Raw genomic sequence first — 21441 nt, 5'->3', positions numbered from 1 at the left:
AGAAATCATAACAAGAGTTATATCGAGATACTTTACAGATAGAGTAGGTGTAGACCACACTCTATAATTTATAAAGACCCAACAATTCTAGTAATTCCCCCAAGAGCAAGCATTCAGTGCGACAGTGGCGAGGAAGAACTCCCTTTTAGGAAGAAACCTCGGCTAGACCCAGGCTCTTGGTAGGCGGTGTCTGACGATGCTGGTTGGGGATGTGATGAACAGTGGCAATAATAGTCACAATAAAGATAATGGAACAGTGACTAGGAAATGGTAGTCGTAGTAGTTCATGTCATCGCAGGGCACTGCAGGCGTCACAGGAAGTAGCGTGGCACAGCAGGGCATGGCTGGACGTAGCAGGTTCGGCAGGACGCAGCAGGGCACCGTAAAGCACAGCAGGGTGGCACCAACATCTTGGTGCCATCCTAATCCAACGAAATATGCTGGGAAAAAGAAACATAAGGACTAGGTCAGTACCAAGCGTATCTGGATCTCCTCACTCCCTAACTATATGCTTTGTCAAAGAGGAGGGTTTTCTGTTTATACCCTAAATGCGATGAATGCGGACCGTGTCTGCCCCCGAACCCAGACTGGGAGCTGGTTCCACAGGAGAGGAGCCTGATAGCTGAAGGCTCGGACTCCCATCCCACTTCTAGAGACTCTAGGAACCACGAGTAACTCAGAATTTTGAGAGCGTAGTGCTCTAGTGGGACAATAGGTATGAAGAGCTCTTTTAGATATGATGGTGCTAGACCATATGGAGCTTTGTAGGTCCAGAGAAGGATTTTAAATTCAAAGAAACACGATGACCGGAGGCGGCAGGGGAGGTGGAGGGTTGAGGGCTTTGCCTGAAATGACAGCTGATAGCACGGGGAGAACAGATTTAAGCAGAGCTGTAATGCTGTGATTGGCCCTTGAATTTCGTGGCCATGTCTGATTGGTTTTAATCTTTCCTCTCTAATCAAAATCAGAACCACCAACTGATTACAAAAGCAGTTATCGGTTCCTACAGCCTTTATCCAAAAAATATGAGATGTTAAGCAGGGCTTGACATTAAGGCTTTTCCACTTGTCCGGGACACTGGACAAGTTAAAACTCAAACAAAATAAAATGCCATGTTACGTCACGTTATGTGCCACTCATTACGTCTATGTTACCGATTTGAAATTAATACATTTTTTTCCCCACAATCCGTCGAACCAGCGTCCAACTCAGAATGCTTTGATTGGCCAATCTAGGGTATATTTTTTTCTGTTATTTGATTTTTCTTTTGTCCTTTACTTTGTTGTTACATATTAAACTGTAATCATACTCTATGTTAAAGGGAGACACTTTATAAGCCACTTGGGGTTTCTTGTCTTCCTTGCACATGTTTTTATGATGGATTGGTTATTATGTACAAATTATTTTTGATGTGCTACATAAAGCAAAAAAATAAAAATACAATATTGGCCTGCAAAATGTAGGGGAATAATACCAATATAGTACAGTTAGTTGCAGTAAATATCATGTATACATATAACACACACACACACACACACACACACACACATAATACACACACACACACCATCAAAACAACGCGCTGGTTTTCACTGAACCAACCCTGGATCACAATGTCTTAATCAGTAACACACCAAAGCACACCTTGTGCATCATTGTAGGTCTAATGTTGACAGCTTTTCCTTCCTCCTTAAAACATTTTCAATGTTTACTTTGGAAAGAATTTAAAAACCTAGCATTGCTCCATGGCCCTGCTATAAAAGACACGACAGTGTACCTTTTATACTGGCATGTTTCTTGAAGACACTGGATCACTGGCATTGTTTGATAGGTTATGACAATATAATACATCAGAATTTAAAAAAAAAGTTAATGTCAAGCCCTGTTAAGTGACCCTTTCTCTGTGTTTTGCAACATAGTTGTGAAAAAGCCTTAACACTGTTTAAACCGACTTTCAAAAACCCAGAATCCCAGAAAAAGTATATCTCCACATCTCCATCTCCAAAGACAAAAATAAACTCCCTTTTATATCTTCATGAAAACTAATAGCATTGCTTTGCATTTTCTATTGGCAGTTCTATGCTGCCCTCTGCTGGACAATACACTTAATCTTATAAAAATAATAATAACGTAGCATTGAAAATTCATGTCACAATGACAAACAATTCATTAGTTTGGTAATTGAAGACAAAAGTCAAACAGTTGTCTTTAACATATGTTTTATTATTTTTTTTATGACAGTAAAAGCAAGAAAATGTATATAACAATGCATTTTTATTGCACATTAAGACTTTGTTTGCTCTCAAATTGTGTGTTTACATGGTCAATATGCATGGGTAAGAAGTCACGTGATTAGTATAAACCGGTAAAGTCACACGACAGAGCATGTTAAGCTGACTCACATTAAAAGTCAAACACAAAATAAGGACAACATAGAAATAAACAATCAGAAAAATATATACAAATCATATTTCAACGTCTTAATCTTTAGGCGAAGCAGCCTATCCCATCATTCATCAGGGTAAATACAAACTGAAGACCACCGGCAGCACTTTCTACACACCTGAGCACAATCCACACAGACTGTATTGTGACTTAGGTTATGAATCATTTCAACTCTGCCAGCAGTTGAGTCAACATTAGCTGTGCTAAGTCTGGAAATAACTGTTGTGGACGCCATTTTAGGCAGCAGTGGCGGTAGACCAGCAACTCCTGTGTTCAGTGAAATGACTGTTTTTGTCAAAGGAGTCTGGTGGCTTTGAAGAGAGTGATAGAACTGCTTCGGTTCCCTGTCAGAAAGGGCTGTCGATAGCACGGTATTGAGGTGAAAAATTTAAACTGCTGTTGATTTTTAAGGTCCATTTTTTTAGGTTGCTAAAATACGTTTTAATGGTCCACAGCAGTACATATGTTGTTTTATTTTTTTAAGTGACCAAACTCCTTTGACAAAAAACGAAATTTTACTTCGCCGAACACGGGAGTTGGTATCGCTGCCTCAATCGAGTTGGTTAGTTTGTGTTATAGTACGTTTTTATGATCCTAATGTGGCCACAGCAGTACATTGCTTAGAATCCTGTCCGCTTCTCTAAAATTGGCCAGTGCTGTCAGCCATCTAAGTTACTGTTCTGTATTATACTGTACTGTACTGTATTGTACTGTCCTGTACTGTACTCAAGCAACGTCATCATACAGGAACCTACGTCAGGTCAAGTGGGAAAAAGATTTTAGAAGGGCTAAATGTTTGGATTTGAATACATAAGAAACACTACTGGGAAGCTACAGAGAGATATAAAAACCTAAAATAAAATCTTTTAAGGTGCTAAGAGTAATAAAAAGTGAAAGTACTCTAGGCAGAATGGCCCTTTTCAGATAACATACATTACATATTTGGATCGTGATTATATTATATTATAGATGTATTGATGTGCAAGCAATAATTGTGATGTAATGCTGCAGCTGGGTCATTCTAACTACTCCATGAAAATACATCATCATTTATTATATTTTGTATTATTAATCTGAGTGGAGTGGAGTGAAAAGTATGTTTCTCTTTCATATTCTTTTCTTCATTATTTGTTTTTTCTTCTTTTTTCTACAAATACATTTGTTAATGGGTATATCTTGTTCTGTTATTTGCTTTTGCTTTTGTCCTTTACATTGTTGTTAAATATTAAACTGTAATCATACCCTATGTTAAAGGAACACTATGACTTATTGGGACTTTAGCTTATTCACCGTATCCCCCAGAGTTAGATACACAGCCGTCTTCTAACCGTATATAAACTGGGAACTATATTCTCAGAAAGGCGAAGCATTGCTACTTCTGCTACTTGGGCGGAGTGATATGCTTTGTAGCACCTGAGAAGCCCGAGCAGATCAGCAATGCTTCACCTTTCTGAGAATATACAGTAGTTCCCAGTATGTATACGGTTAGAAGATGGCTGTGTCTCATGTGACCTTGTTATTTGTACACGCGGTGACTATACAAATCACAACATGGAAATAGGAACGTGTTGGCGTTGTGTTGTCATTTATTGGGAGCAGTAGGCTAGTTGGAACCAATTACCTTCAGGATCCGTGCTAGGCTAAGCTACCAGTGGAACCGTCGGACAGAGTTACAACACGCACGGAGATGAGAAGGGTATGTTTGGACTTATCTAACTCTGGGGGTTACGGTGAAAGTCCCAATAAGTCGGCATGTTCCTTTAAAAGGAGACACTTTATAAGCCACTTGGGGTTTCTTGTCTTCCTTGCACATGTTTTTATGATGGATTGGTTATTATTTACAAATTATTTTCAGTTATTTTTGATGTTTACATTGGAACGAATTTAAAAACCTATCATTGCTCCATGGCCCTGCTATAAAAACACGACAGTGTACCTTTTATACTGGCATGTTTCTTGAAGGCACTGGATCCATGACATTGTTTGATTATTATAGCAATATAATACAGTTGTTGCTCATCAGAATCAATCTCCCTTCATGGTTTTTTCAAACTCAAACCCCCTCATTCAACATGTAGAAAGATGAGAGTGAAATCTTCTGCCAGGTATCAAAAATGTTATCTTGCTCATTATTCTCATTCTCAGGAATGAGATGACTATTGGAATCTTCAGTGACACTTTCACTAGAGTTGTCATCGAGATGGTCATCTTCATTTTCAGTGGGATTGCCACTGCCGTTAGGATTACCACCATGTGCATTTTCGTCGGGAATATTGCCGCTGGTGCCATCTGGGTATTGTCCCTGCGTCTCGTGTTCACGAATAGTCATAAGATGTTTTGCGCAGAGTTTTTTTGCTCTTTCTTTTGCTATTTTTCTTAGCTCGTCTTTCAAAAGACTGCTCACCTCCTCTGACAGAAGACCTTCATAAACCCATCTGTAGTAGGGAGGGCAGCACAGGTTGTATCCAGACACAGAGCTCCTTTTCCACATACTCCATCTAATACCCCAGGCTTTTATAACATCAATGAAGATCCAAAGCAAAAGAATTCCAGAGAGTACACTGAAACCAACGGCCTAGAAAAGAAACAAAGGATAATAAGTCGCTGTAAAATGTGTAAAAGCATATTGTATAACAAAATGGAAATCATAAAGTAAAGTACTTTTATAGTGCTTTAACATTATCTTCTCAAGTACATTAATGTAAATGTTACCTTTCCACTTGTGCTTTTAAAGACATAATATGCATTTATAAGACTATAGAATTGGGTCCTTTAAGACATGCTCTACTTTTTCATAATGTTAATGATGGAACCGGTCTTGCTTTCAAGGAATATCAAATAGTTTTGATATTATTTAAATGTAAATGCTTTAGACTATTTATTTTTTACAATTAAAAATTGTACTGCACTATATAATAACAACATTGTACTCTCAAAACTGAAATGATTTTGTGGCATTTTTTTGCCAGACCTCTTGCTTCAACTGAAATCCTTTGATTGTACTGGTTCTCTTCTCTTTTTGTCTTTGTCTGACCAAGTTTTAGATACACATAGAAAAACATGCAGTCCAAACTAAAGTCTGTCGCCAAAGAAACGGGGCACATGTTTAGGTAAGACCAGGATTTTTTTTTAACAATATCACGACTCATAATAATTTGACTTTATTGTTGAAATATTACAAATTATAACTTTGTTTTTATATTTTAGCTTTTGTAGATGTATCAACCTTGACATTGTTATGTTCTAATTTTTCCTTCAGGCCTATTGGGATTTATTTTCACTTCTAATACAAATTTGCTCTTGAAATCTCAGATGTTTCTTCTTGTGTTTCTCTGGTGAGAGTTGTAGTACTAGTATCATTTGGAATCATTTGTCCTAAACTCAGTTTAATCGGCCCAAAATGGTTATAGTGTATATAGGAAGTTAGTAGTTATGTAGTTAATAGTATCTGCTGAAAACATTTATATTACTAAAAGGATTCTCCATGTATAAAATGTGCAATAAAACACGTTTTTGTGTTAATTACTAATTTCTGAATAATGAGCAAAAATGTTGCAGCTCCTCACATTTAGCTTATTAGATTACTGTGTGTCACTTACACGTGAATCATTCTTATAACTGGCTTCGATGAGTGTCTCCTCGTAGGTCAGAGTTTTCCTGCAAGGAATCCCAGTCTGAGAGCTATTGAGGTTTGTTTGCAGGCAGAAGTACCAATCTCCATCAAACAGAACCGTGGACGTCCAAACAGCAGTCAGAAAAAGATATTTCATCAAAAACTTCACAAAAGAGGTGCAGCAATTGTTGACCCAATATTTACAGCAGCGACAAAAAATCCCCATTTGGTAGATGGACTCAATTAAGGTGACAATCGAGGTGAGGATCAAAGGAGGGGCAGCCATGAACACTACATCATCTAGATGTCCACTTGGTCTGCATGAGCAACGGAAATCCATATCGAATAAGTACTGCAGTATGAAGAAGAGGGCTATGAGCAGAAACATTCCCATAGACTTTGTAATGATTTTGATAAATCCTTGAGGAACGTCACCGAGGTAGTGTACCATGCTGGCAGAAAAGACTGAAAAATAGTAAAAAAATAGTTCAAATCTGATTATCTATAGGATGGTGTTACAACGCAGTCTTCTTTTGCTTCACCAAATTCCTCTTTGTTGATATGTTTGTCCTCTATAGTGCAAAAAGATCAAATATTTTGCTCTGTCCTCTAACAGTTGAGTGAAGATGTGTCAGCCACAAGAACTGCAAATCTTAACATCTTCTGCTGCCTTTTCCTCGTCTGCACAGCATGCTTAGTTGTTTAACAAGATGTTCCAGCCCTTTTATCATGATGGTATACTATGCTTTCACTTTCGAATCAATTCAGTTCAATTTTATTTATAGTATCAAATCATAACAAGAGTTATCTCGAGACACTTTACAGATAGAGTAGGTCTAGACCACACTCTATAATATACAAAGACCCAACAATTCCAACAATTCCCCCAAGAGCAAGCATTTAAAACTTCCTTTTAGGGAGAAACCTCGGACAGACCCAGGCTCTTGGTAGGCGGTGTCTGGCGGTGCCGGTTGGGGGTGTGATTAACAGTGGCAATAATAGTCACAATAACAATAATGGAACTATGACTACAAATAGTAGTTGGAGTAGTTCATGGCGTAGCAGGGCACTGCCATTGTACAGTTACTTTGATTTTGACTGTATGTGTCTTTCAGAGTAAAAACATGAAGGCCTACACGTTTGACCACATCTTTCATAACAATGGTACAATATGCTTTCAATTTTTGTTTCCAGTTAGGTATGCACAGGGGCAGGGCTCAACAATAAGGATTGCCTGATTGCCCGGGGCAAGTACAATGCTACGTCGGACAACAATGCATTAAGGAATAACAACGGATTATCTAATATAATGTCAAAATGAAATAAATGTTCACTTCATTGTGTAATAACACAAAGGCACATTATTATGAATGAAGTGAAAATGTATTACATTTTGACGTTTTATTACATAATCCGTTATCACATAATGCGTGTTGTTACACACCAGTAAACCTAGCACCTCACTTGCCCACACATCAGATCAAAGTATTTCTCTCGCATTTGCCCATAACCAGAATAATCATTTACAAGCACAGTGTGCAAATAAAGACCACAATCCTAGCAAGCCCCGCAGTTCCTCTGCCTCAATCCCCACCACTGAAAGTGACTTTGCTAGGCAAAGAGCAGTGGGGACCCCCCCGGAAACGGCCGTCTCCACCAGTGGCGGGGAGTAACCATAGACAGTATATAATAATGGACCAACAGATCCTGTTGCTCTGGATGGAGACCAGTGAAGGATATTAGAAGCACTTTTCCGGTGAGCGCTGAGCGTTACTGAGCAGCCTCCAACTGAGAGAGACGACGTAGATGTGACGTGAGCAACCTGTCTGAAAGTTGGAAGTCTTCTGGTAGCTGTGCCAAGAGAAATCTCAATCATTCCCAATCTAGCAGAGAAGGAGAGCGTAGGTATATGCAAGGAGATAACATAGGCACAGGCTAATTACTGATCACTAAAATGCTAGTTAACATTAGTAATTCAACTTAAACAGCTAATGTAAGTCGAAACTGCCTGCGAGCTTCTCCTGTACTATACGGTAGTGTACTATGCGACAGTAAGTCGCGTGGTTATGACACAATCATTAGCCTATTTTTACAAAAACGTCTTCTACGGAGCCATAACGTGAGGTACAAGGTCTTTTATACATTTTCGTGTTTCTTTAGAAATAAACAATGGACAAATAAAGTCTTTAAACGCTTCAGATGTAAAGTTATTCGCTGTCAAAGTGGCGTCAAAATGAATGGCAGTCAATGGAATGCTAACGTCGGGTGATCGCTTTGTAGCATCTAAATGGCGCCACAGGAGGTAGGCTTACCCCCTTGGGAGTAACCCGCAATGAACGGCTCTGCTGTGTGTCGGCTCCATGCATGGTGGAACAAGCAAGCTAGCAAGCTAACTAGCCAGCAATCTGCCCCAAACTTATGCTTAATTAGAGACCAGGACTGAGGACATCTACATGCCAATACTGAGTCATAGCGCCATCTGCTGGTTACAAGAAGTTGTTATACTTTGATGTGCTGCTCCTAGCAGGTTAGTCTCGCTTTGCCAGACCATCAACAGGAGGAGCAGAGGAGGGTCTGGCTAGTCCACATAACATTCTGGGATGGGAGAAAAACGTGCTCTGGTTTATTGGCATTTATTTAAACCACTCACAAAATAGTCATGCGAGAGAAAACTCAGATTGGACAGATAGTCTAGCTAGCTGTCTGGATTTACCCTGCAGAGATCTGAGGAGCAGTTAACCATAGTCCTCAGAAATCCACCGGAGTTTAGAACGCCAACACAAAGTAAGAGGAAGGTAACGGACATCGGCAAAAATACATACATCCGGCGGAATTTCCTGCGGCACCGGAGCAATCCCGAAAGTGGAACGTCATGGATGTAGACTACTAGCAGGTATACCGGACATACCTCAAATGGGATCATAAAAACCTGAAAACCTTGATGATGCTTTGTGTAAATATTGTGGGTCTGCATTTCAGGGCGTGACTGCACAGTGAATTTCGATGTTATGCCATGAATCAGGAAGTTGTTGTAACTGAAATGTACATTGTGTTGTTGTAACTCAAATGTACATTGTTCAAGCTGCCTCAAGTTCTTCATGCATGATGAGAGTCCAGGCCTGAAGATATCTACATGCCAATATTGAGTCATACTTATAGCGCCCCCTACTCGCAATAGGAAGTCAGCCTCATGTGACAAACATCATCTGATTGACATGAAATTTAAATTGTGTGGCCCACACTTGACATAGAGCAACATAATTCATGTTTATTGTGTGTTGTCTATCAGCGTGGCAGCCATTCTGTGCATTTAGCCATTAAACAAAAAGTTGGTGCAATACATTGTATCCATCTCCCCGCACTCTGCACACTGTTTGATTATCGTGCAAATCCACGGCCATGTCGACCGCTGTCACATATCAGTACTACCCCAGACATGCCGGGAGGTGCGAGGGCCCGCAATTATTATTGTTGTTGTTTTTTTTCATATTATGTGTATTTAATAAATTAGGCCTACACTTGAATAACAATTGAATGTGTTCCTGTCACAGTGTGGTTTTGGGTTAATGGGGGTCATCCATCCTGTGTTTAATGATTCTGTATAGTATAATAGAGCTCTTAAGCTATTTAGACTAGTATCATACGAGGGGCTAAGACACTTGGATCATACTAAAAAATGATACATAAGGTAAATTGTCAGAAAGTGTCCCACTTTACCAGTATTCACCCCTATAGTTTTTTGGGGGTTTTTTTAGATCTTGGGCTTCATTAAACATTCAGCGCTGTAGCTTTATACGACCAGGCCTAACAACGCCATTGGCCCTCAATTATTTCGCTCAAACATATCTTAACCATGTTAGTGATATGCTACTTCAGTGCAAAACAAACAAATATTGCTGGTACCATTACAGAAAATTGCAATTAAACATTTACTCTAATATCTAAGAATTCACATTATAGACACCACTGACTATCAGTGTACAAACTAGAAAATGCATTTCCGGCAGAAAATGCTTGTGTATGCTGAAGAGCTAAATTGCTAAAGCTAAACTGGATTGCTAGCTTAAATCCGTAAGAGGAAGGTAAGGTAGTGAGAATAGTTGGAAAAGTGGGAATGGTTTTAATTAGTTTGAATTTAGTTGACAAGTTGAATATCTTTATCTTTATTTCAGTTCCCTATTAGCTGCTAACAATGTAGCAGCTACTATTCCTGGGATCTTTACATAAAACAATCACAACATCTACATAAAACACAGCCTGTTGACAGTGTTGTGCCTGAATGTGTTCATTGAATGACAGTTCATGAACTCGTTCATATTTTGGGCGAACGTGAATTGAACGTAATGTCTTACTGCCTGATGAACGTTACTGTGAACTCGTTCATTCTGGTGTCTGTGAATGGCACGCTCTCTCAGTTTAACTTCGTTCAATAGGGTACCAGATTTCTATACAGCCTTCCAGGCGAAAGCCCGGCCAGGCGGAAAAAAAATATGTAGCGGAAAAAACACCCAATCTGGCAACACCAGCCACCAGTGTCTCACCGCCGCATGCGTCATCAAAACAAAAAGCAGCAAGGTGACATCGTATGATCATTTAAACAAGTTTTATGAAAAGGTCGGTGACGATGGGAAAAATCTTACATTTTTGTGCAAACTTTGCCTGCCGGCTTTCAAAAAGAAAATCCGCACTTCAGTCACATCCACAGCAAACCTGAAACGGCACATTGAACTGAAGCACCCGGCTAGCCTTCAAGGTATATGCAAGCAAATAAATCTGACGCATCGTTTCAGTGTTAAAACTGATAAAATGATTGCTGTCTGTGGTTCTATATGGGCTGTAGCAATAATTTTGAAAAATAATAGCTCGCAGCAACATATGGAAAAAAAGAACTATGAACTGTGAACTTAGTTCAAAATTTTGAAGTATGAACTATGAACTGAACTAGTTCATTTTAAAATGTGTGAACTGAACTTTGAACTAGTTCATGTAGAAAGTGAACTTTCCCAACACTGCCTGTTGAACCATTGGAAGTTTGACTTTTTGGTCTGAAGCTTCCTGTAAGGATACAGTTACCTTCTAGGGCTTTTATACTCAAAAACTAGGTCCATGATTAATTGCCTGTTACTTTTGAGGCTTTAATTACGAAAATCCTGGCTCATCCTGGTTTTCCTGTTATGATAAAGTTACCAACTTGGAGCTTTCATTTGAAAATCAGACTCCACACTGCAGGGTAAATCCAGCCAGCTAGCTAGACTATCTGTCCAATCTGAGTTTTCTGTTGCACGACTAAAACATCTTACGTCAACATCAACGTACACATGTTCCACCAAAACAAGTTCCTTCCCGAGGCTATTTTGCAGCGGCACTGTGGCTCTGTCCGGCGTTCAGCGCCGCCCATGACGATTTTGATGGTTTAAAGAAAGGCCAATAAACCAGAGCACCTGTTGTGTGGACTTGCCAGACCCTCCTTCACAGCACTGTGGAGGTAGCTCTGGCAATGAGAGACTAGTTAAGGCATGGCTACTGTTAAGGCATGGCTGCTGTTTGTGGACGCGTATGTGTCCTGGGCCATGTTAAGGACCGCCTGTTGAACTGTGGGTGGGAACTACATTTGTTTTGGATGTATTGTCATACATGTAAAGTTGAAGTTGAAGTTGAAGTTGAAATATCTTTAATGTCCCCAAGGGGCAATTTGGTTCACAACAGGAAGCCAACACATACACATTCGCACAAAAAACACATAAAAACATGAAATACTATGTTGGACAATATAACAAGGATCTCTATTTTGTTAGAGGTCACAAAAAAAATGCAGCCTGGCAGGGTTGCAGCTATTACAGGAGTACCAGGTATGTACTGTACATTTTTTTAATGGCCATGCTTGAATGTTATGCAGGTAGTGTATCACAATCATTCCTTTGTGGGATGTGTTCATGTGATTGGCTGAAGACAGGACAGATAATGCCCTGTGGAAAAAAAACAAGATACAGAAGGTATTGGAGCAAGGTTTTCAGTGAAAAGCATGCGCTAGGACTGTATAGACTTGCTGGGCTTTGTAAGGAACTGATAATATTGACTGGAAATAGATATGTAAGTCAACGTTGGTCATTACAACTGTGTGATTGTCATACATCATTAGATGTGGGTGGATGTGGGTGAAAAAACCCACCCTCGACCCTGAGGTCTTAGCCAACTATAGACCTATATCTAACCTCCCGTTTCTCTCCAAAATCCTTGAGAGGGTAGTCGCTAATCAATTGTGTGACTTTCTGCATAGAAATAGTCTATTTGAAGACTTTCAGTCAGGATTTAGAATGCATCATAGCACAGAGACGGCACTGGTGAAAATCACTAACGACCTTCTAACTGCTGCTGACAAAGGACTTGTCTCCGTACTTGTCTTATTAGATCTTAGTGCTGCATTCGACACTATTGACCATACCATCCTCTTACAGAGACTGGAACATTTAGTTGGCATTAAAGGAATCGCACTAAGCTGGTTTAAGTCCTATTTTTCTGAGCGATCCCAATTTGTTAATATTAACGATAAACCATCCAAATACGCTAAAGTTAGCCATGGCGTTCCTCAAGGCTCAGTGCTTGGACCAATTCTATTCTCTTTATATATGCTTCCTCTAGGCAATATTATTAGGAAACACTCAATTAACTTTCACTGTTACGCAGACGACACCCAATTATATCTGTCAATCAAGCCAGACGAAAGCGGTCAGTTAGCTAAACTTCAAGCGTGCATTAAAGATATAAAATCCTGGATGACCCACAATTTTCTGATGTTGAACTCAAACAAAACGGAAGTTATTGTGCTGGGACCCAAGCACCACCGAACTTCATTATCTAAATATATAGCTACCCTAGATGGTATTGCCCTGGCCTCCAGCACTACTGTCAGAAATCTAGGAGTCATTTTTGACCAGGATCTATCCTTTAACGCCCACTTAAAACAAACCTCAAGAACAGCCTTTTTCCATCTTCGTAACATTGCCAAAATCAGGAACATCCTGTCTCAAAACGATGCTGAAAAACTAGTCCATGCATTCGTAACTTCCCGGCTGGACTACTGTAATTCTTTACTATCAGGCTGCTCAAATAAGTCCCTCAAGACCCTCCAGCTGATCCAGAATGCTGCAGCACGTGTTCTGACAAGAACTAACAAAAGAGATCACATTTCTCCTGTATTAGCTTCTCTGCATTGGCTTCCTGTAAAATCCAGGATTGAATTTAAAATCCTTCTCCTGACCTACAAAGCACTAAATGGTCAAGCACCATCATACATAGAAGAGCTTTTAGTACCTTATTGTCCCACTAGAGCACTGCGCTCCCAGAACTCAGAGCTACTTGTGGTTCCTAGAGTCTCTAAAAGTAGAATCGGAGCCAGAGCCTTCAGCTACCAGGCTCCTCTCCTGTGGAACCAGCTCCCAACTTGGGTTCGGGGGGCTGACACCGTCGCCACATTTAAGAATAAACTGAAAACCATCATCTTTGATAAAGCTTATAGTTAGGGAGTGAGGAGTTGCAGCATAGTAGAGTAGAGTAGAGGGAGGCAGGAAGTACAAGCCCGTTCCGGCAGGGGAGAGTACGAGCCCGGTCCAGGGCCCCTCTCTTTAGCCTGCCTCTCTTAGTTATGCTATTATAACTCTAGACTGCTGTGGGAAGCTCCTTCCAAGGACACAATGAGCCGCTCCCTCTTCTCTCTTTTCACTTGTCTCCTTTTGTGTGCATCTTAGTCCCAGAAATGCCTGTTACTAACCTAGCTCTGGGGAGTTTTCTCCCCGGAGTCCCTTTGCTTCTTCTTCACCCAGAACATCGCCTTGGAATTGGGTGGCACCTACACCGGGGTCCTGGGTGCAGCTGACGCTATGGACTTACTACACCCTGCTACGCTCTGCGTTTCCCCGCAGTGTCCGACTGCGTCCTGCCGCGTCCAACCGCGTCCACCCAGGCTGCTGTGCCACACTACACCCCGTAACGCCCTGCTGTGCCCTACTATGACATGAACTACTATGACTACCATTGTGATCACTGCTTCACTATCTTTATTATGACTATTATTGCCACCATTCACCACTCCCCCAACTGGTGCCGTCAGACACCGCCTACCAAGAGTCTGGGTCTGTCCGAGGTTTCTTCCTAACAAAAAAAGGGAGTTTTTCCTTGCCACTGTCGCAATAGCTACTGCTAATGCTTGCTCTTGAGGCAACCACTGTAATAGTTGGGGCTTCGTAAAGTACAGAGTTTGGTCTAGACCTACTCTATCTGTAAAGTGTCTCGAGATATCTCTTGTTATGATTTGATACTATAAATAAAATTGAATTGAATTGAATTGAATTGAATTAGATACAGCGCAGCGACAGGTCATGTGGGTGTAAGGTCTATTTGTGGAGGGATGTTGTGAGACATTGACTATCTTTTCTGTGTAGATTGCAACACATGTCACTTAAGAAAGTGACTAGGAATATCCCAAGTCCTGTTTTGCAGCTGGTGCCCTGTCTGGAATTTAAACATGGGGAGGGCTGCATCTCTTTGTTGAGTTTACACCACACAAACAGTGCTTTTCCTACAAATAGCATCTATTTCTCTATTGTCATCCACACTTCGAGCCCAAGGAAGATGAAACTGCCAACTGTGGGACTCTTGTCCTGCCTGCCTTGCCAAGGCTATGGCCTCTGCTGCCACCAGTCTGTGACTGCTCATACTCCCATGGTTAGACACCTATGGTCATGGTATGATTGGATAATCTGTAATTCATTTTTAATTAGAAAAGGAAAACACGTAGGTCTATATTTGTTTTTTGTGTCAAAATGAAAAACAGAAAAACCCTTACTAGTGTCAAATAATGAATGATCTCCTTAGACATCTCCTTAGAATTGTGGATAGCTGTGCTCTCCATGTTTCAGCTTATACAATCTTGTACAGTGAACTCATAAAACAGTGTTCACACAGTTTAAAAAGCACAGTGGTAAGTCATTTTTTAGATCAATTAAATTACATTATTGCACAGTCAGTGTTCAGTCATTGTGTAGAACAAATGTGAAATTTCTGAAATGAGCTGCCAGAGCTGCTAAGAAGCTGACAGTTGTTCCGCCACTAGCAACAAAAAACATTTCCTGTTGGTAGCCTTCAAAGTAAGACCACCATCTCCAAACGTTATTTGAATGCAAAACGTCCGAATTAAACTCTAGTCTAGAGTAACAATTGATGGATGTTATAACATTTTTATGATTTCAAACCCTAACCATTGACTAATCCTAGTGCCTTCCAGGCAGCGCTGCCTGGAAGACGATGTTGGGGGTTAAAAACACCGATATTAGCCCCACTTTTTATCCCCAAAGGGGGTATATTATTATGCAGTGATAAATACAATTTAGGTTATCACTGAATGAGTATTCTTGTGTTTATTGTTATATGTGTATCGCTAGTCTTTTGTTTTGTGAAATAACCTATGGAGGGATGGTGGTAATTAACACTTAATATATTTGGTAACCCTAAAATCGCATGTGGCCCCAGCCTGGCCCCTCTATTTGAAATATTTGAAACCGCCACTGCATAAAACATAAATATGTGATTATACTGACGTAAGTAAACAAAAGCACATAAGGTTGCATTTTTCGACAAGGCAGGCAGCATTAATTGTCAGAACATCATACACTCACCTAAAGGATTATTAGGAACACCCTACTAATACCGTGTTTGACCCCCTTTCGCCTTCAGAACTGCCTTAATTCTTCGTGGCATTGATTCAACAAGGTGCTGGAAGCATTCTTTAGAAATGTTGGCCCATATTGATAGGATAGCATCTTGCAGTTGATGGAGACTTGTGGGATGCACATCCAGGGCATGAAGCTCCTGTTCCACGACATCCCAAAGATTTTCTATTGGGTTGAGATCTGGTGACTGTGGGGGCCATTTTAGTACAGTGTATTCATTGTCATGTTCAAGAAACCAATTTGAAATGATTCGAGCTTTGTGACATGGTGCATTATCCTGCTGGAAGTAGCCATCAGATGATGGGTACATGGTGGTCATAAAGGGATGGACATGGTCAAAAACAATGCTCAGGTAGGCTGTGGCATTTAAACGATGCCCAATTGGTACTAAGGGGCCTAAAGTGTGCCAAGAAAACATCCCCCACACCATTACACCACCACCACCAGCCTGCCAAGTGGTAACAAGGCATGACGGATCCATGTTCTCATTCGGTTTACGCCAATTTCTGACTCTACCATCTGAATGTCTCAACAGAAATTGATACTCGTAAGACCAGGCAACATTTTTACAGTCTTCAACTGTCCAATTTTGGTGTGCTTAGGCAAATTGAAGCCTCATTTTCCTATTTTTAGTGGAGATGAGTGGTACCCGGTGGGTTCTTCTGCTGGTGTAGCCCATCCGCCTCAAGGTTGTGTGTGTTGTGGCTTCACAAATGCTTGGCTGCATACCTCGGTTGTAACGAGTGGTTATTTGAGTCAAAGTTGATCTTCTATCAGCTGGAATCAGTCAGCCCATTCTCCTCTGACCTCTAGCATCAACAAGGCGTTTTCGCCCACAGGACTGCAGCATACTGGATGTTTTTTCCTTTTTCAGACCACTCTTTGTAAACCCTAGAAATGGTTGTGCGTGAAAATCCCAGTAACTGAGCAGATTGCGAAATACTCAAACCAGCCCGTCTGGCACCAACAACCATGCCACGCTCAAAGTTGCTTAGATCATCTTTCGTTCCCATTCTGACATTCAGTCTGGAGTTCAGGAGATTGTCTAGACCTGGACGACAAATGCATTGAAGCAGCTTCCATGTGATTGGTTGATTAGATTATTGCATTAACGAGAAATCTTACAGGTGTTCCTAATAATCCTTTAGGTGAGTGTATGTAAACTGTTAAAAAAAAAAGGTGCCTGCTTTTATTCTGAAGGTCGGAAGTGAATAGGTTGCTTCTCCCCCAGCAGCATCCACGACTATCACATTTCTGGTCCAGTTTCTTCATGTTCAGGGTCCCCCAAACATCCATGGGTTCGATCACCTCATCTGCTGACAAAAGTTACTTTGACAAAAGAAAAAGGTTTGCAACTATTCATACATATTATAGCAATATGGTGCGTTTTCTTGAGTTTTTGAGAAAGGAGAGGCTCGGTCCAATGAAGATTTAACAAAAAGATTTAAGAACAAAATTACATGACAGAACAGGATTTTACACTGCAGCGGACTAAAAAGATGCTTCTCCCTTGTGGATTCACATTTTACAGGCCCAAATATTTCTCAGTTTCACAAATATATTCCCTTGAAGTTGTGAGACATGTTCTAATTATCTTGAGAAACTTAGAAATCAGTATGAAACAGAAATATATTGATTGGGTCAAACAGTATTGATACAATCCACCTTAACCCAGCTGCAGCGTACATTGTGAATACATCAAAACATAAAAATACATTGATATCAAAGATCAGCATTGTTTTAAGTTTTTTAAACTCAACAAATGCAAAAACAAAAACGGGTTATGTCACCATAGGTTACATAACCATGGTCTAAGACAGCCCAGCATGTTTTCCTAAACTGGAGCAAATATAGGCCATAAGGAATACTTTTTATAAGAGATTGATAGATTGTGTTTTCCAGTTTAATCTTTCTTCTCTAATCAAAATCAGAACCACCAGCTGATTACAAAAGCAGTTATCGGTTCCTAAAGCCTTTATCCAATTACATAAAATATTATATTAAAAAAAAATATGAGATGTTAAGGGACCCATTCTCTGTTTTTTGCAACATAGTTGTGAAAAGCGTTACACATTGTAGAAAAAGCCTTAACACTGTTTAAATCGACTTTCAAAAACCCTTTGTGACAACAGAAAAAGTGTATCTGTTTTTCATTTGGACATGAACAACACATCTCCATCTCAAAAGACAAAAATAAGCTCCCTTTTACATCTTTATGAAAACTAATAGCATTGCTTTGCATTTTCCATTGGCAGTTCTGTGCTGCCCTCTGCTGGAAAATACACTTAATCTTATAAAAATAATAATAACGTAGCATTCAAAATCATTAGTTCGGTAATTGAACACAAAAGTTAAACAATTGTCTTTAACATATGTTTTATTAATTTTTTTTATGACAGTTAAAGCAAGAAAATGTATATAACAATGCATTTTTATTTCACATTAAGACTTTATTTAGCCTGGGAAAACCCTGACAAACTTTTGGCAAATTTGAGATTTCCTCTGCAAGTCAGTCCGGCCAAGAGCCCATTCAAGCCCATTTCCAATTTTTCCAAATCGAGGCACCAATCACAACCGTTGAGGGGGGCTTTACACCAATCACAACCATTGAGGGGGGCTTTACACGATGACAATAGCGCGGCAACAGCAAGCAGCTTTTTGTTTACATTCAACATGACGGCCACCCAAGCGCAGCAACCCGTTGATGCCGCTGTCGCTGCTACGTCACCCGGATCATTGGTCTGATTGGTTGAAGGACTATCCAATTGTGGAAAATCCAGAGGCATTTGAGCGGCATCCGTTGGTGATGCCCCTTTGGAAATGGGCTGTGAATGAACATTCCCCAGACCCACTCTCAGTTACAACTGAGAAGGGTCTGGTGTCAACAAGGCTAACTTTGTTTGCTATTATTCTCAAATTGTGTGTTTACATGGTCAATATGCATGGGTAAGAAGTCACACGATTAGTATAAACCGGTAAAGTCACATGACAGAGCATGTTAAACCAAGGAAATCTCACATTAAAAGTCAAACACAAAAGGACAAAATAAACAATCAGAAAAATATATACAAATCATATCTCAACGTCTTAATCTTTATGCAAAACAGCCTATCCCATCATTCATCAGGGTAAATACAAACTGAAGACCACCGGCAGCACTCTCTACACACCTGAGCACAATCCACACAGACTGTATTGTGACTTAGGTTATGAATCATTTCAACTCTGCCAGCAGTTGAGTCAACATTAGCTGTGCTAAGTCTGGAAATAACTGTTGTGGACGCCATTTTAGGCAGCAGTGGTGGTAGACCAGCAACTCCTGTGTTCAGTGAAATGATGTTTTTGTCAAAGGAGTCTGGTGGCTTTGAAGAGAGTGATAGAACTGCTTCGGTTCCCTGTCAGAAAGGGCTGTCGATAGCACGGTAATGAGGTGAAAAATTTAAACTGCTGTTGATTTTTAAGGTCCATTTTTTTAGGTTGCTAAAATACGTTTTAATGGTCCACAGCAGTACATATCTTTTTTTTTTTTCAAAGTCACCAAACTCCTTTGACAAAAACGAAATTTTACTTCGCAGAACACGGGAGTTGGTATCGCTGCCTCAATCGAGTTGGTTAGTTTGTGTTATAGTACGTTTTTATGATCCTAATGTGGCCACAGCAGTACATTGCTTAGAATCGCTGCTGTAAAATTGGCCAGTGCTGTCAGCCATCTAAGTTACTGTATTATACTGTACTGTACTGTACTGTATTGTACTGTACTGTACTGTACTCAAGCAACGTCATCATACAGGAACCTACGTCAGGTCAAGTGGGAAAAAGATTTTAGAAGGGCTAAATGTTTGGATTTGAATACATAAGAAACACTACTGGGAAGCTACAGAGAGATATAAAAACCTAAAATAAAATCTTTTAAGGTGCTAAGAGTAATAAAAAGTGAAAGTACTCTAGGCAGAATGGCCCATTTCAGATAACCTACATAAAATATTTGGATTATGATTATATTATATTTTATAGGTGCATTAATGTGCAAGCAATAACTGTCCTGTAATGCTGCAGCTGGGTCATTCTAACTACTCCATGAAAATACATCATTTATTATATTAATCTGAGTGGAGTGGAGTGAAAAGTATGTTTCTTTTTCATATTCCTATCTTCATTATTTGTTTTTTTTCCTTCTTTTTTTTCTACAAATACATTTATTAATGGGTATATTTTGTTCTGTTATTTGATTTTTCTTTTGTCCTTTACTTTGTTAACTGTAATCATACTCTATGTTAAAGGAACACTATGACTTATTGGGACTTTAGCTTATTCACCGTATCCCCCAGAGTTAGATACACAGCCGTCTTCTAACCGTATATAAACTGGGAACTATATTCTCAGAAAGGCGAAGCATTGCTACTTCTGCTACTTGGGCGGAGTGATATGCTTTGTAGCACCTGAGAAGCCCGAGCAGATCAGCAATGCTTCACCTTTCTGAGAATATACAGTAGTTCCCAGTATGTATACGGTTAGAAGATGGCTGTGTCTCATGTGACCTTGTTATTTGTACACGCTGTGACTATACAAATCACAACATGGAAATAGGAACGTGTTGGCGTTGTGTTGTCATTTATTGGGAGCAGTAGGCTAGTTGGAACCAATTACCTTCAGGATCCGTGCTAGGCTAAGCTACCAGTGGAACCGTCGGACAGAGTTACAACACGCACGGAGATGAGAAGGGTATGTTTGGACTTATCTAACTCTGGGGGTTACGGTGAAAGTCCCAATAAGTCGGCATGTTCCTTTAAAGGGAGACACTTTATAAGCCACTTGGGGTTTCTTGTCTTCTCAGTTATTTTTGATGTTTACTTTGGAAAGAATTTAAAAACCTATCATTGCTCCATGGCCTTGCTATAAAAACACGACAGTGTACCTTTTATACTGGCATGTTTCTTGAAGGCCCTGGATCCATGACATTGTTTGATTATTATAGCAATATAATACAGTTGTTGCTCATCAGAATCAATCTCCCTTCATGTTTTTTTTCAAGCTCAAACCCCCTCATCCAACATGTAGAAAGATGAGAGTGAAATCTTCTGCCAGGTATCAAAAATGTTATCTTGCTCATTATCTCATCTCGGATGAGATGACTATGGATCTTCAGTGACACTTTCACTAGAGTGTCATCGAGATGGTCATCTTCATTTTCAGGGGGATTGCCACTGCCGTTAGGATTACCACCATGTGCATTTTCGTCGGGAATTTGGCGCTGGTGCCATCTGGGTATGTCCCTGCGTCTCGTGTTCACGAATAGTCATAAGATGTTTTGCGCAGAGTTTTTTTGCTCTTTCTTTTGCTATTTTTCTTAGCTCGTCTTTCAAAAGACTGCTCACCTCCTCTGACAGAAGACCTTCATAAACCCATCTGTAGTAGGGAGGGCAGCACAGGTTGTATCCAGACACAGAGCTCCTTTTCCACATACTCCATCTAATACCCCAGGCTTTTATAACATTAATGAAGATCCAAAGCAAAAACATTCCAGAGATTACACTGAAACCAATGACCTAGAAAAGAAACAAAGGATAATAAGTCGCTGTAAAATGTGTAAAAGCATATTATATAACAAAATGGAAATCATAAAGTAAAGTACTTTTATAGTGCTTTAACATTATCTTC

At 40.0% G+C, this 21441-nt stretch overlaps 1 protein-coding gene across 1 annotated transcript; it reads right to left on the bottom strand.

Moving 5' to 3' along the window:
• Positions 1–4156: 4156 nt before the first annotated feature.
• On the bottom strand, positions 4157–6757 carry LOC116043922. The gene is made up of 2 exons (XM_031290952.1): positions 6045–6757; positions 4157–5020 (listed from the first exon to the last, which is right to left on the bottom strand). Exons 1-2 carry the CDS (start codon positions 6507–6509, stop codon positions 4499–4501), a joined length of 987 nt encoding a protein of 328 aa, XP_031146812.1. The 5' UTR covers positions 6510–6757; the 3' UTR covers positions 4157–4498.
• Between the last annotated feature and the right edge of the window lie 14684 nt (positions 6758–21441).

Source organism: Sander lucioperca, chromosome 17 (assembly GCF_008315115.2).
Source record: "Sander lucioperca isolate FBNREF2018 chromosome 17, SLUC_FBN_1.2, whole genome shotgun sequence".
Taxonomy (NCBI): Eukaryota; Metazoa; Chordata; class Actinopteri; order Perciformes; family Percidae; genus Sander; species Sander lucioperca.
This window is presented reverse-complemented; position numbering and strand designations above follow the sequence as displayed.